Source organism: Ranitomeya variabilis, chromosome 3, assembly GCF_051348905.1.
Source record: "Ranitomeya variabilis isolate aRanVar5 chromosome 3, aRanVar5.hap1, whole genome shotgun sequence".
NCBI lineage: Eukaryota > Metazoa > Chordata > Amphibia > Anura > Dendrobatidae > Ranitomeya > Ranitomeya variabilis.
In genome coordinates, this window is record NC_135234.1 from 400,940,807 (window position 1) to 400,955,980 (window position 15,174).

Below are 15,174 nucleotides of genomic sequence, written 5' to 3' on the forward strand. Positions count from 1 at the left end.
AACACTCGTTGGATGCCATATCTGTGTTTTCACTGGAAAAAAAACTGTCAGTTAACTACTTGTAGGAGAAAGTTTTTGTAGCTGGAGGCCACTTTTTGTATTGTACCAGTTTTCTGTTGTATGTTTGGAACTGAAGGTTGAAGCTCAGCTTTATTCAGTTGAGGACAACACCAGGCAGGGGCAGACACCTTTAGAAGGACGGAACAGCCAATTTTTTTAAAAACAGCAGTTAATCAGAGCCAGAAGGTAGAAGCTCAGCTTTATTCAGTTGAGGACAACTTGAATTAGGGACTGCAGACAGACTTTGCAGGCTGTCCCCTGTGTGGACCATGCATCCAATACATTAACCCATTTAGCCACAAAGGACACGTAACCTTCCGTGGCCAGGCCTACAGGTCCATTTGTCTGTTGTCAGGTATACCTTTGGACTGACAAATTGACAGAATGCAAGGACAATGCGGTCTTTAACATGCAGGTGGAGGGGTGGGATGGCTTTTCTCGCAAAAGAATTGTCAACTGGGTAGCTCATAGCGTGGTATATCGTAGTTCATCCTGGCTTTATTAATATTAAATTAAATAAAAAAATAGGCTCTAGGCACTTTATTATTGGTTCCAGGGGTACACGGGCAGCAGTGGTCAGGTGAGTGGAGGCCTAGTGGAAGGAGGGACCTTAGACAGGCTTCCAAGGCCTAACATAATAAAATGGGCTGGCGGTAGGCACTTTATTATTGGTTCCAGGGGTACACGGGCAGCAGTGGTCTGGTCAGTGGAGGCCTAGTGGAAGGAGGGACCGCAGACAGGCTTCGAAGGCCTAACACAATAAAATGGGCTGGCTGTAGGCACTTTATTATTGGTTCCAGGGGTACACGGGCAGCAGTGGTCTGGTCAGTGGAGGCCTAGTGGAAGGAGGGACCGCAGACAGGCTTCGAAGGCCTAAAATAACAAACAATAGGCTCATGGCAGTTTTACAGCGGTTACATGGATACACGGGCAGCTTGGTGGTGAGTGGAGGAGTATTTAAAGTAGGGACCGCAGACAGGCTATCAAAGGCCTAAAATAACAAACAATAGGCTCATGGCAGTTTTACAGCGGTTACATGGATACACGGGCAGCTTGGTGGTGAGTGGAGGAGTATTTAAAGTAGGGACCGCAGACAGGCTATCAAAGGCCTAAAATAACAAACAATAGGCTCATGGCAGCTTTACAGCGGTTACATGGATACACAGGCAGCTTGGTGGTCAGTGGAGGAGTATTTAAAGTAGGGACCGCAGACAGGCTATCAAAGGCCTAAAATAACAAACAATAGGCTCATGGCAGCTTTACAGCGGTTACATGGATACACGGGCAGGCAGCTTGGTGGTCAGTGGAGGAGTATTTAAAGTAGGGACCGCAGACAGGCTATCAAAGGCCTAAAATAACAAACAATAGGCTTATGGCAGTTTTACAGCGGTTACATGGATACACGGGCAGGCAGCTTGGTGGTCAGTGGAGGAGTATTTAAAGTAGGGACCGCAGACAGGCTATCAAAGGCCTAAAATAACAAACAATAGGCTCATGGCAGCTTTACAGCGGTTACATGGATACACAGGCAGCTTGGTGGTCAGTGGAGGAGTATTTAAAGTAGGGACCGCAGACAGGCTATCAAAGGCCTAAAATAACAAACAATAGGCTCATGGCAGCTTTACAGCGGTTACATGGATACACAGGCAGCTTGGTGGTCAGTGGAGGAGTATTGCAAGGAGTGTCTGTCCCAGTACTCCCAAAATATAAATAGATGTTAATGTCTCGCAAAACAACCAAAACAAAAAAAAAGGTGGCATACTTAGGTACAGGGGTGGGCTCATCTGCTGAGTTTCTGACATAGTAATTTGGCGGTAACTATTTAATGGTGCCAATATAGGACACAGACACAGACTACTTTAAGTTGCATCATAGATGTCTACAAATTTGTATTGTCAGTGCCAGACATTGAATGATGTCAGCGAATAGACTAAAGATTGGTGGAGCTGTGCGACATAATTTTGCACGTGGTACAGCACATTTTGAGCTGGGGGAGGGGGGAACTCTCTTGAGGCCGGCGGGACCGCCCCAGGGCCCCTCATGTTACAACGGTGTGTCTGACGTTGGGTGCGCACCACCACCGCCAGAGACACTACATTGTACTATGAGGGACCCAGTAGCAATGCCGTCAACCAAAAGCGAGCACACCCACCTCTTCAGACAAACAGCAGTCTCACGGGTGCTTGCGCCAAGTCGCGATACCACGGCCCCGTGTGGGGAGTTTGGCCATTTAGGGAGGTGTAAACATGTCGTATGCTGTACAATCAGCTGCAGCAAATTAGACATTAGAAAAGTAATTCACAGGCAAGAGCTTTTCATAGGAAAGCTAGGTGTCGGCCGGGCAAGGTGGGGCAAAAGATTTCGAAATCCAGTTGTGGTTCATTTTAATGAATGTTAGATCGTCAACATTTTGGGTAGCCAGACGAGTCCTTTTTTCGGTTAATATTGAACCTGCAGCACTGAATACTCTTTCTGATAGGACACTTGCTGCCGGGCAAGCAAGCTCCTGCAATGCATATTCTGCCAATTCTGGCCAGGTGTCTAATTTGGAGGCCCAGTAATCAAATGGGAATGACGGTTGAGGGAGAACATCGATAAGGGATGAAAAATAGTTAGTAACCATACTGGACAAATGTTGTCTCCTGTCACTTTCAATTGATGCAGCAGTACCTGTCCTGTCTGCGGTCATAGCAAAATCACTCCACAACCTGGTCAGAAAACCCCTCTGTCCAACGCCACTTCTGATGTGTGCACCCCTAACACTCCTAGTCTGCTGCCCCCTGGAGCTCGTGTGAGAACGATCACGTGCGCTGTGTGCTGGGAATGCCTGAAGCAAACGGTCAACAAGAGTTGATTGTTTGGTTGCTAATATTAGTTCCAAGTTCTCATGTGGCATAATATTTTGCAATTTGCCTTTATAGCGTGGATCAAGGAGGCAGGCCAACCAGTAATCGTCATCGTTCATCATTTTCGTAATGCGTGTGTCCCTTTTTAGGATACGTAAGGCATAATCCGCCATGTGGGCCAAAGTTCCAGTTGTCAAATCTCCGGTTGTGATTGGTTGAGGGGCAGTTGCAGGCAAATCTACGTCACTTGTGTCCCTCAAAAAACCAGAACCCGGCCGTGACACGCAACCAATTTCCTGTGCCCCCGGGAAAGGTTCGGCATTAAAAATATACTCATCCCCATCATCCTCCTCGTCCTCCACCTCCTCTTCGCCCGCTACCTCGTCCTGTACACTGCCCTGACCAGACAATGGCTGACTGTCATCAAGGCTTTCCTCTTCCTCTGGTGCAGACGCCTGCTCCTTTATGTGCGTCAAACTTTGCATCAGCAGACGCATTAGGGGGATGCTCATGCTTATTACGGCGTTGTCTGCACTAACCAGCCGTGTGCATTCCTCAAAACACTGAAGGACTTGACACATGTCTTGTATCTTAGACCACTGCACACCTGACAACTCCATGTCTGCCATCCTACTGCCTGCCCGTGTATCCTCCCACAAATAAATAACAGCACGCCTCTGTTCGCACAGTCTCTGAAGCATGTGCAGTGTTGAGTTCCACCTTGTTGCAACGTCTACGATTAGGCGATGCTGGGGAAGGTTCAAAGACCGCTGATAGGTCTGCATACGGCTGGCGTGTACAGGCGAACGTCGGATATGTGAGCAAAGTGCACGCACTTTGAGGAGCAGGTCGGAGAACCCAGGATAAGTTTTCAATAAGCACTGCACCACCAGGTTTAAGGTGTGAGCCAGGCAAGGAATGTGTTTCAGTTGGGAAAGGGAGATGGCAGCCATGAAATTCCTTCCGTTATCACTCACTACCTTGCCTGCCTCAAGATCTACTGTGCCCAGCCACGACTGCGTTTCTTGTTGCAAGAACTCGGATAGAACTTCCGCGGTGTGTCTGTTGTCGCCCAAACACTTCATAGCCAATACAGCCTGCTGACGCTTGGCAGTAGCTGGCCCATAATGGGACAACTGGTGTGCAACAGTGTCATCTGCCGATGGAGTGGTTGGCAGACTGCGTTCTGTGGAAGAGCTGTAGCTTCTGCAGGAGGAGGAGGAGGAGGAGGGGGTGCGAACGCCTACAGCCAACTGTTTCCTAGACCGTGGGCTAGGCACAACTGTCCCTAAATTGATGTCGCCTGTGGACCCTGCATCCACCACATTCACCCAGTGTGCCGTGATGGACACATAACGTCCCTGGCCATGCCTACTGGTCCATGCATCTGTAGTCAGGTGCACCTTTGTACTCACAGATTGCCTGAGTGCATGGACGATGCGCTGTTTAACATGCTGGTGCAGGGCTGGGATGGCTTTTCTGGAAAAAAAGTGTTGACTGGGTAGCTCGTATCGTGGTTCAGCGTACTCCATCAGGGCTTTGAAAGCTTCGCTTTCAACTAACCGGTAGGGCATCATCTCTAACGAGATTAGTCTAGCTATGTGGGCGTTAAAACCCTGTGTACGCGGATGCGAGGATAAGTACTTCCTTTTTCTAACCAGAGTCTCATGTAGGGTGAGCTGGACTGGAGAGCTGGAGATCGTGGAACTTTCGGGTGTGCCGGTGTACATGGCAGACTGAGAGACGGTTGGAGACGGTATTGTTTCCGCCGGTGCCCTAGATGCAATATTTCCTCCTACAAAACTGGTGGTTCCCTGACCCTGACTGCTTTTGGCTGGCAAAGAAACCTGCACAGATACTGCCGGTGGTGCGGAAAATGGTGGCCTTACAGTGACGGAAGGGATGTTGCGTTGCTGACTAGCTTCATTGGCCGAGGGTGCTACAACCTTAAGGGACGTTTGGTAGTTAGTCCAGGCTTGAAAATGCATGGTGGTTAAGTGTCTATGCATGCAACTAGTATTTAGACTTTTCAGATTCTGACCTCTGCTTAAGCTAGTTGAACATTTTTGACAGATGACTTTGCGCTGATCAGTTGGATGTTGTTTAAAAAAATGCCAGACTGCACTCTTCCTAGACTCGGATCCCTTTTCAGGGATTGCAGACTGAGCTTTAACCGGATGGCCACGCTGTCCTCCAACAGGTTTTGGCTTTGACACGCGTTTTGGGCCAGATACGGGCCCGGCAGATGGAACCTGTTGCGATGTTGATGCCTGCTGCGGCCCCTCCTCCACCTCCGCTTCTGAACTACTGCCGCCTGCACCCTGTTCCCCCAATGGCTGCCAATCGGGGTCAATAACTGGGTCATCTATTACCTCCTCTTCGAGCTCGTGTGCAACTTCGTCTGTGTCACTGTGTCGGTCGGTGGTATAGCGTTCGTGGCGGGGCAACATAGTCTCATCAGGGTCTGATTGTGGATCTGTACCCTGAGAGGGCAATGTGGTGGTCTGAGTCAAAGGAGCAGCATAGTACTCTGGCTGTGGCTGTGCATCAGTGCACTCCATGTCAGAATATACTTGTAATGGGCATGGCCTGTTAAATGTTTCACTTTCTAAGCCAGGGACGGTATGTGTAAAGAGCTCCATGGAGTGACCCGTTGTGTCGCCTGCTGCATCCTTCTCTCTTGTTGTAGTTTTTGCTGAGGAGGACAAGGAAGCGACTTGTCCCTGACCGTGAACATCCACAAGCGACGCGCTGCTTTTACATTTACCAGTTTCGGAAGAGGAGGCAAAAGAGCTAGAGGCTGAGTCTGCAATGTAAGCCAAAACTTGCTGTTGCTGCTCCGCCTTTAAAAGCGGTTTTCCTACTCCCAGAAAAGAGAGCGTTCGAGGCCTTGTGTAGCCTGACGACGAAACTGGCTCCACAGCTCCAGACTTAGGTGGAATATTTTTATCCCCACGACCACCTGATGCTCCACTACCACTACCATCATTACCAGCTGACAATGAACGCCCACGACGACCTCTTGCACCAGACTTCCTCATTGTTTTAAAATCTTAACCAAAGTAACTTTATTTGTTGCTGTCAAACAACTTACACGGTGAGCTATAACTTCAGTATGATTTCAATATCCCTTAACAGGTTGGTGAGACCACAAGGAAAATCAGGCACAATGTTACACACTCTGTTTTCTGTGGCACAAAATCACAGAGATGACACACACGCAGGACTGTCACTCAAGCACTAATGTCAATATTAATCTCCCACCTAATTTATTTTTTTTTTTTTTTTCAGGGAGACTTTAGAAACCAAATAATATTAAAAAAACCAAAAAAATAAATAGGCTTTCTATGGCCCACTGAATGAGAGAGAGGTGGCACACCCAGGAGTCAAGACTGGCACACAAGCTGAAAGGGCAATATTACTCTCCCACTGTTTTTTTTTTTTTTTTTTTTTTTCAGGGAGACTTTAGAAACCAAATAATAAGAAAAAAAATAAATAAATAAATAGGCTTTCTATAGCCCACTGAATGAGAGATAGCACACACAGCAGTGGCACACAAGCCCTGACTGAGGCCAATATTTTTCTCCCACTGATTGATGTAGTGTTTTTGTGTTGAGGTAGATTTTAGAACACAAATCAAGGAAAAAAAAAAAAATGCTTTCTATGGCCCACTGAATGAGAGAGGTGGCACACCCAGGAGTCAAGACTGGCACACAAGCTGAAAGGGCAATATTACTCTCCCACTGTTTTTTTATGTATTTTTTGTTTTTTAAGGGAGACTTTAGAATCCCAATAATATTTAAAAAAAAAAATAAATAGACTTTCTATGGCCCACTGAATGAGAGAGGTGGCACACCCAGGAGTCAAGACTGGCACACAAGCTGAAAGGGCAATATTACTCTCCCACTGTTTGTTTTTTTATGTATTTTTTGTTTTTTAAGGGAGACTTTAGAAACCCAATAATATTTAAAAAAAAAAATAAATAGGCTTTCTATGGCCCACTGAATGAGAGAGGTGGCACACCCAGGAGTCAAGACTGGCACACAAGCTGAAAGGGCAATATTACTCTCCCACTGTTTTTTTAAGTTTTTTTTTTTTTATTTTCAGGGAGACTTTAGAAACCAAATAATATTAAAAAAACCAAAAAAATAAATAGGCTTTCTATGGCCCACTGAATGAGAGAGAGGTGGCACACCCAGGAGTCAAGACTGGCACACAAGCTGAAAGGGCAATATTACTCTCCCACTGTTTTTTTTTTTTTTTTTTTTTTTTTCAGGGAGACTTTAGAAACCAAATAATAAGAAAAAAAATAAATAAATAAATAGGCTTTCTATAGCCCACTGAATGAGAGATAGCACACACAGCAGTGGCACACAAGCCCTGACTGAGGCCAATATTTTTCTACCACTGATTGATGTAGTGTTTTTGTGTTGAGGTAGAATTTAGAACACAAATCACGGAAAAAATAAATAGGCTTTCTATGGCCCACTCAGTGAGAGATGGCACACACAGGGATGGCACTGTAGCAGAAATGCCAATCTTAATCTCCCACAAAAAAAAAACAAAAAAAAAAACAGGGACTGTCCTACAATTACTATCTCCCTGCAGTAATCTAAGCCAGGTATGGCAGGCAGCAATAGGAGTGGACTGATGCACAAATTAAATAAAAAGTGTGGACAAACAAAAAAGATAGCTGTGCAGAAAGGAACAAGAGGATATGTGCTTTGAAAAAAGCAGTTGGTTTCCACAGTGGCGTACACACAGCAATACAGCTATCACGGAGCCTTCTAGGGCAGCCCAATGAGCTACAGCGCTGAGGAAAAAAAAAAAAAAAAATAGCTTCCACTGTTCCTGCACACCGAAGGTGGTGTTGGACAGTGGAAATCGCTACAGCACAAGCGGTTTGGTGGTTAGTGGACCCTGCCTAACGCTCTCCCTGCTTCTGACGAAGCGGCAGCAACCTCTCCCTAAGCTCAGATCAGCAGCAGTAAGATGGCGGTCGGCGGGAACGCCCCTTTATAGCCCCTGTGACGCCGCAGACAGCAAGCCAATCACTGCAATGCCCTTCTCTAAGATGGTGGGGACCAGGATCTATGTCATCACGCTGCCCACACTCTGCGTTCACCTTCATTGGCTTAGAAATGGCGCTTTTCGCGTCATTGAAACGCGACTTTGGCGCGAAAGTCGCGTACCGCATGGCCGACAAGCACAGGGGTCGGATCGGGTTTCATGAGACGCCGACTTAGCCAAAAGTCGGCGACTTTTGAAAATGATCGACCCGTTTCGCTCAACCCTAATGATGTGGTAGGCTTGTTTGAAGAGATGGGTTTTTAGAGCACGCTTGAATAGGTCGGGGCTAGGTATCAGTCTGATCGTCTGGGGAAGTGCATTCCAGAGAGCTGGCGCAGCACGAGAGAAGTCTTGTAGACGGAGGTGCGAGGTTCGGATTACGGGGGATGTTAGCCTTAGGTCGTTTGTAGAACGGAGGGCACGTGTAGGGCGATAGACAGAGATGAGAGAGGAGATATAAGGCGGTGCAGAACTGTGGAGGGCTCTGTGGGTGAGAGAAATGAGTTTATACTGGACCCTGTAGCGAATGGGTAGCCAGTGTAATGACTGGCACAAGATGGAGGCATCGGTGAAGCGGTTAGACAGAAATATGACCCTGGCTGCCGCATTCAAGATGGATTGGAGATGAGAAAGTTTGGTAAGAGGGAGACCGATCAGAAGAGAGTTGCAGTAGTCCAGACGAGAATGAATAAGAGCTACAGTAAGAGTCTTAGCAGTTTCAAAGGTGAGAAAAGGTCGGATTCTGGAGATGTTTTTAAGATGCAGGTGACGAGAGCGAGTGAGTGATCGGATATAGGGAGTAAAGGAAAGTTCGGTGTCGAATATGACCCCAAGACAGCGGGCATGCTGCTTTGGAGTTATGGTTGAACCCTCCAGGGTAATTTCGATGTTGGGTAGAGAGAGGTTAGTAGAAGGGAGAAACAAAAGAAGTTCCGTTTTGGAGAGAGTTTCAGATAGAGGGAGGACATGATGTTAGAGACAGCAGACAGACAATCCTTGGTATTTTGAATTAGGGTAGGGGTGATGACAGGGGAAGAAGTGTATAATTGGGTGTCATCAGCATAGAGATGATACTGGAACCCAAATCTGCTGATTGTTTGTCCAATAGGGGCCGTGTAAAGAGAGAAGAGGAGGGGGCCTAGGACTGAGCCCTGCGTAACCCCGATAGTAAGGGGACGAGGAGAGGAAGAGGAGCCGGCAAAAGATAGTGAAGGAGCGGTCAGAGAGGTAGGAGGAGAACCAGGAGAGGGCTGTGTCCTTGAGGCCTATGGAGCGGAGCATAGTGAGAAGGAGCTGGTGATCCACAGTGTCAAATGCGGCAGAGAGATCCAGGAGAATCAGCAGAGAGCAATGACCTTTGGATTTAGCTGTTAGTAGGTCATTAGAGACTTTAGTGAGGGCAGTTTCAGTGGAGTGTAAAGAGCGGAAACCAGATTGTAAGGGGTCGAGAAGAGAGTTTTCGGAGAGATAGCGGATTAGACGGGAGTGGACCAAGTGTTCCAGGAGTTTAGAGATGAAGGAAAGGTTAGATACAGGTCTGTAGTTAGCAGTGCAGTTCTGGTCCAGGGATGGCTTTTTAAGTAAAGGGGTTATGATGGCATGTTTAAATGAGGAGGGAAAGATACCTGAAGAAAGAGAGAGGTTACATATTTTAGTCAGGTGAGTGGTGACCACTGGTGAGAGAGACTGCAGGAGAGGTGAAGGAATGGGGTCACTGTTGCAGGTTGTAGGCCGAGCAGAATTGAAGAGCTTGGAAACTTCTTCTTCTGAAACAGGCTCAAAGATGTCTAGTGAGCTTGAGGTGCGGCAAGGAAGGGGATCCAGATACTGAGGAGATTGCGCTGAGATATCCTGATGGATGTGGTTGATTTTTTCTAGGAAGTAAGTGGCCAGATCCTCACCACTGAGATTGGTGATGGGGGCCTGTACTTTAGGTTTCAGGAGGGAGTTTAAGGTTTCAAAAAGTCGTTTTGGGTTGTTGGATAGTGAGGTGATGAGGGTGGTGAAGTAGGATTGTTTGGCCACATAAAGGGCAGAGTTATAGGTTTTGAGCATGAACTTATAGTGGATGAAGTCTTCTGCTAAGAGAGACTTTCTCCACTGCTGCTCTGCACACCTTGAATAACGCTGAAGAAAGCGTGTTTGCATAGTGTGCCAGGGCTGCCGTTGTCTGTCGGGTCTTTCTGCGTGTAGAAGGTGCTGCTTCATCTAGGGCATTCTTCAGTGTATTATTGAAGTGTGACAATGCTAAGTCTGGACAGGAGAGGGAGGAGATGGGGGCTAAAGATGTGTGGAGATTGTCCATAAGCTGCTGGGTATTAATGGAACGTGTATTCCGATAAGTGTGGTAAGTGGGGGTGTCCCGAGTGAGGAGACAATTCTTGATAGAGAAGGAAAGAAGGTTGTGGTCCGAAAGCGGGAGAGGGGAGTTAGTAAAGTCGTGCAGCAATCCGGGACGGGAGAAAACCAGGCCCAGAGTATTCCCGTCCTCATGCGTAGGAGAATTAGTAAACTGTGAGAGGCTGAATGATGTTAGAGAAAGAAGATGAGAGGCAGATTGGGAGAGGGGATCATTGATGGGGATGTTAAAGTCTCCCATGATGAGGGTGGAGATGTCACAAGATAGAAAGTGAGTAAGCCAGGTGGCAAAGTGGTCTAGAAACAGGCGGGAGGAGCCTGGAGGGCGGTAAACAACCGCCACCCGCAAGGAGAAGGGCTTAAAGAGTCTGACGGTGTGGACTTCAAAGGAAGGAAATGTAAGTGAGGGAACCGGGGGGATGAACTGGAAAGCACATTGTGCTGAAAGGAGCAAACCAACACCCCCACCCTGTCTGTTTTCAGGTCTGGTGGTATGTGAAAATTTCAGGCCACCAAACGAGAGAGCAGCAGCAGCGGTGGTGTCTGAATGCTGGATCCAGGTTTCTGTAATAGCCAGAAGGTTAAGGGAATTAGAGACCAATAAAAGTAAAATTAATTGAGACATCAGTAGGTTACGTGTTTTTGAATATCCATATTGAATCAGAAGCCCCATATAATGCTCCATACAGTGTATGATGGGCCCCATAAGATGCTCCATATTAAAATATGCCCCATATAATGCTGCACAAAGGTTAATAATGGCCCCATAAAATGCTCCATAGAGACATTTGCCCCATATAATGCTGCACAAATGTTGATTATGGCCCCATAAGATGCTCCATAGAGATTCGCCCCATATGCTGTTGCTGCGATTAAGGAAAAAAAAAAAAAAAAAAAACATTCTCACCTCTCGTCACTCAGACCCCCGACACTTGCAATATTCACCTGTCCTCGTTCCACCGCCGGGCGCCGCTGTGTCTTCAACATCCTCTGCACTGACATTCAGACAGAGGACACGCACGAACCACGTCATCGCGCTTCTGACCTGAGCGTCACAGCAGAGGACGCGGAAGATACAGCGGTGGAACGGGGACAGGTGAATATCGCGCAATGCTGCTCACCCTCCCCTTTATACTCACCTGCTCCCAGCGCAGTACCTGGCAGCTTCCCTGATGGTCTTCTCAGGGCACTGACAGCTTCTTCCAGCGTTGAGCGGTACCACGTGACCGCTCAACGCTGGAAGAAGCTGACAGCTCCCGGAGACCATCGGAGATGCAGGGACCACGCCAGGAGCAAGTGAGTATGTGACAACTGCCACTCCCCCTTTCCCCCGCCGACCCCCCTGGGACAAAGACTCGAGTATAAGCCAAGAGGGGCACTTTCAGCCTAAAAAAATTGGCTGAAAATCTCGACCTATACTCGAGTATATACGGTATATGGAAAATGGATCATGACACATGGTCATCTGTTAAAGCACCACTCCAGCGTGTTTTGTTTTTTTGTTTTTTCATTGCACCGCTAGTGTTGTTTTAAATGTAATTTGAAAACCTAAGCAATGTGAACAAGAGTATCAATCTCCGAAAATCAAAGAAAAACCCTTTAAAAAATAGCTTTTATTAGCTAAAAATACCAAAATACTCCCAAAAATGTACATCTAGGTCAGTATGCTCCGTACAATTATTTATATACAGGAAATAAACTAGTGGAATGCAGGAAATTCTTCACCCTTAATAACCTTTCCTGGCCGCAGAGATTGGCACCCTAAGAGTTCAATGTGGTGTCTCCGATCAACATAGGCTGTCCCTACTTGACCCTCAACAGACCTCTGACATTTAACAGATCAACAGTCGTGGTCAGAGCTCTACTCCATCTTTGGCTGTTACAGGCAGGTATAAACAGATGAACGTATATACAGGCACCAGATGCCATCAAATGGGGTGCCAAGGCACAAATGTCTCCCAAATATGCACACACATAAAACTTACTTTGTGGTTACTTTATCAATTCTCCCCCCCCCCCCCCGTAAATAAATTAAAAAAATATTCTGATAGGCAGTGTTTTGTTTTTTTGTTTGTTTTTCCCAAGCATGCACAAACCAAAATTTGTTTGGAATTGTGGTTCCAACTGAGAATGGATTGGGGCCAGTGCTATGCCTCTGAGTGCAAGCGCCACCATTGTCCTGACTCTGGAGGCGGTGCTACCACACGCACAGGGAACCGGAAACCGTCCCATTCTTGAGGAGCATTGCGTTCTGGTGTAGTAGGATGTGTCGGGACGCAGGTATCTCCACGGATTTCATTGCCCAGGGAACATGGGACGCTGTGTTCCCCGGTTGGCAGGCAACGCAGTATGCTGCGGAGTCTGTTGCTAGGTAGTGGTGGGTTTGTGTCGATTCTGCTGTGCAAGTAGGCAAGGAGTAGTTGGTTGGGGGTGATTGGGAGGTATTCAACACCTGATCATTTCCTTCAGCATCAGGTGGGCTTTTTAACCCTGTTCCCAGCTCTGATCTTTGCTGTTTAATGAAGTTCCTGTGTATTGTGGCCCTTGCAGTCTTTCAGGGTTGGTCTTAGGGTTTGTTTCCCTTTCTCTTGGTGCTACACTCCCGAGGTTTCTCGCAGAGGTATCTACCCTATCTCGACTAGGCTCCGACCACGTTGCCGTACGCCAGCTGCTCGGCAACAGCAGGCGTGAGAAGGGCTCTGCCAAAGTTCCCATTTACTGGGAACGGAATGAAGAGTATCCCGGCCATTTAAGGCTCACTTAGCTGAGGCAGCTTGCGCCAAGTGTGTCTGTGTTTGCTCCTTTGCTGGTTTGGTGCCAGTCTTGTCGGGTCTCTCTGATTGCTCATAACAAAAATAGATTATATGTTTTACTTTGCTTTTCCTTTTTCACATCTGTATTTGGAATGTGTTCCGTTTTGTATGGCTAATTAGGAAGAAAACAAAAAGTTTTTATGGCTCTTGGAAGAAGAGGAGGAAAAAGAGATCCACGGACGTTTGCATGAGCCCTTACTGTGACTTTTACAGCAGTCGCTTTCCAATCTGATTTTTGCCAGTATATTTTTAGTCTTATTTTATAAAAATGTTGTTTTTGTGCTTTATAGCTCCTATTCTCCTTAAATTCACCTGGATCACAGTTGTTCTAAATACTAATGAAACCATTTTACATTGTAATCGTTGTTTTTGTTTTTCCCCCTCTCTTGGCAGTCATTTCAAGGAAGCCAGGGTCGAGCTTATCTATTCAATTCTGTGTGAGTATTCAAACAAAATATGATATTGCATGTAATACCCAATAATAACTCCATGAATGATACATACATAAAATATATTATGCGGATCAGCCAGAGCAGGGACTTCTGAGAGACAACCATCAATGTCCACTTGTAACTGCACCCTATTATTTGCTGTAATTACCTATATAATTATGGTTAATAAATTCTATTTGTAGATCAGCACTGTGAGAACAACACACAGAAGGAGATAAATAAAAAAATAAAAAAATCACAGAAAAAGAAACTTACTAACACAGGCCAGATTACCAATGCACTAGCAGGATGCAGTAGATGATGATAAAAGGTGGGGTTTGCAAAATACTGATGAGGTAACCTCTCACAAACCTACCTATTCATGGAGGGGGTGGTTGCCTAGTATTAAAAATGCCCACCTATGAGGCTTGCATTGATGACTTCCATACTGTTAGATCAGGCGGGATGCCCAGCACTATATAAGTGCAGCCCATACGGTCAGACACCCTAATTTACCCAACCAGCATAGAAGGGCCCAGCTGCATCCTGTATAAAAATTTGCAGTGAAAATGTTTGGCCAAAATACGCAAGCAACCCCCCACGTCAAGGGTTGTCATACTTGCGAGTCCCTATACTAAATTCAAAAACTGCTCACATAGGACATAAATTGAATAAATATCACTAAAAAAAGCAGCCTTACCAACTCCAGGTCAGATTACCAATGCAGTAGATCCCTCATGGAAGAACTGTACCCATGTTGGCTTCATGTGAAGTTGTCTTCTGCTGGCTCTTTAGCATCAATTCTTATGTGATATTTTGGTACCATTACAATCGTGTATAAGGGGCCTCCTGTCCCCCAACAGACAGGTGGGAAGACATGAGGATTTGATTGGAATTTAGTCGCCCTATCCTTTTGTTCTGGAAGCCGATATGCCGTGAAGTACACAGGAGCGCTTGGACAATGCATCCTGTGTATGAGGGGTCAGGAGAGATGGCTTGATTGTCCAACAGACTGTTACCCAATGTGTATGGTCTGCTTAAAAAAAAAAAAAAAAACAGACACTGTTGGATGACTTCTATTTGCGTGTTTTGGTCGTATTACCCTTGGGTGCGCAATGTAACCCCCAGTTACTTGTGTTGTGATGTATAAGCGACAGCGTGCAAACTCTTGTCATGCGACAGGTGTTGCACCCCCAAAGGCATTGTGTATGTAACAAATTCTCAGTCATTGAGGTATCATATGAGCGTAGTCAATAATTTACACCAGTGTTGGCCTCTAAGCATTCTGCCTGTAGGCAGTTATTTGGTCTTTTTTTTTTTAACTGTTATTACAGGTGTAAGTGTGTGTGTGTGTGTGTGTATATGTATGTATATTATGTAATTTATGTAATTATGTAATTTAATGAGCAGTCTAGATATTTCTGCAATTCACTGTTTTGAATTTTTTTTTTTTTTTGTAGTGTTAATGTTGGTTGCGGACCTGCAGAAGAACGCGTGTTGCTTACGGGACTTCATGCTGTAGCAGACATCTACTGTGAAAATTGCAAAACCACATTGGGTTGGAAATATGTAAGTGTTTGATTGACATCCATCAGA

The 15,174-nt window shown here is 46.2% G+C and overlaps 1 protein-coding gene across 2 annotated transcripts in view; it reads left to right on the forward strand.

Moving 5' to 3' along the window:
* YPEL2 (yippee like 2) overlaps nucleotides 1-15,174 on the forward strand; it is a 113,422-nt gene that overhangs the window by 72,172 nt on the left and 26,076 nt on the right. For both annotated transcript variants that reach the window (XM_077296169.1, XM_077296170.1), the window contains exons 3-4: nucleotides 13,541-13,584; nucleotides 15,039-15,147. In XM_077296169.1, coding sequence (XP_077152284.1) covers nucleotides 13,541-13,584; nucleotides 15,039-15,147 — 153 coding nt within the window. The remainder of the gene's footprint in view (nucleotides 1-13,540; nucleotides 13,585-15,038; nucleotides 15,148-15,174) is intronic.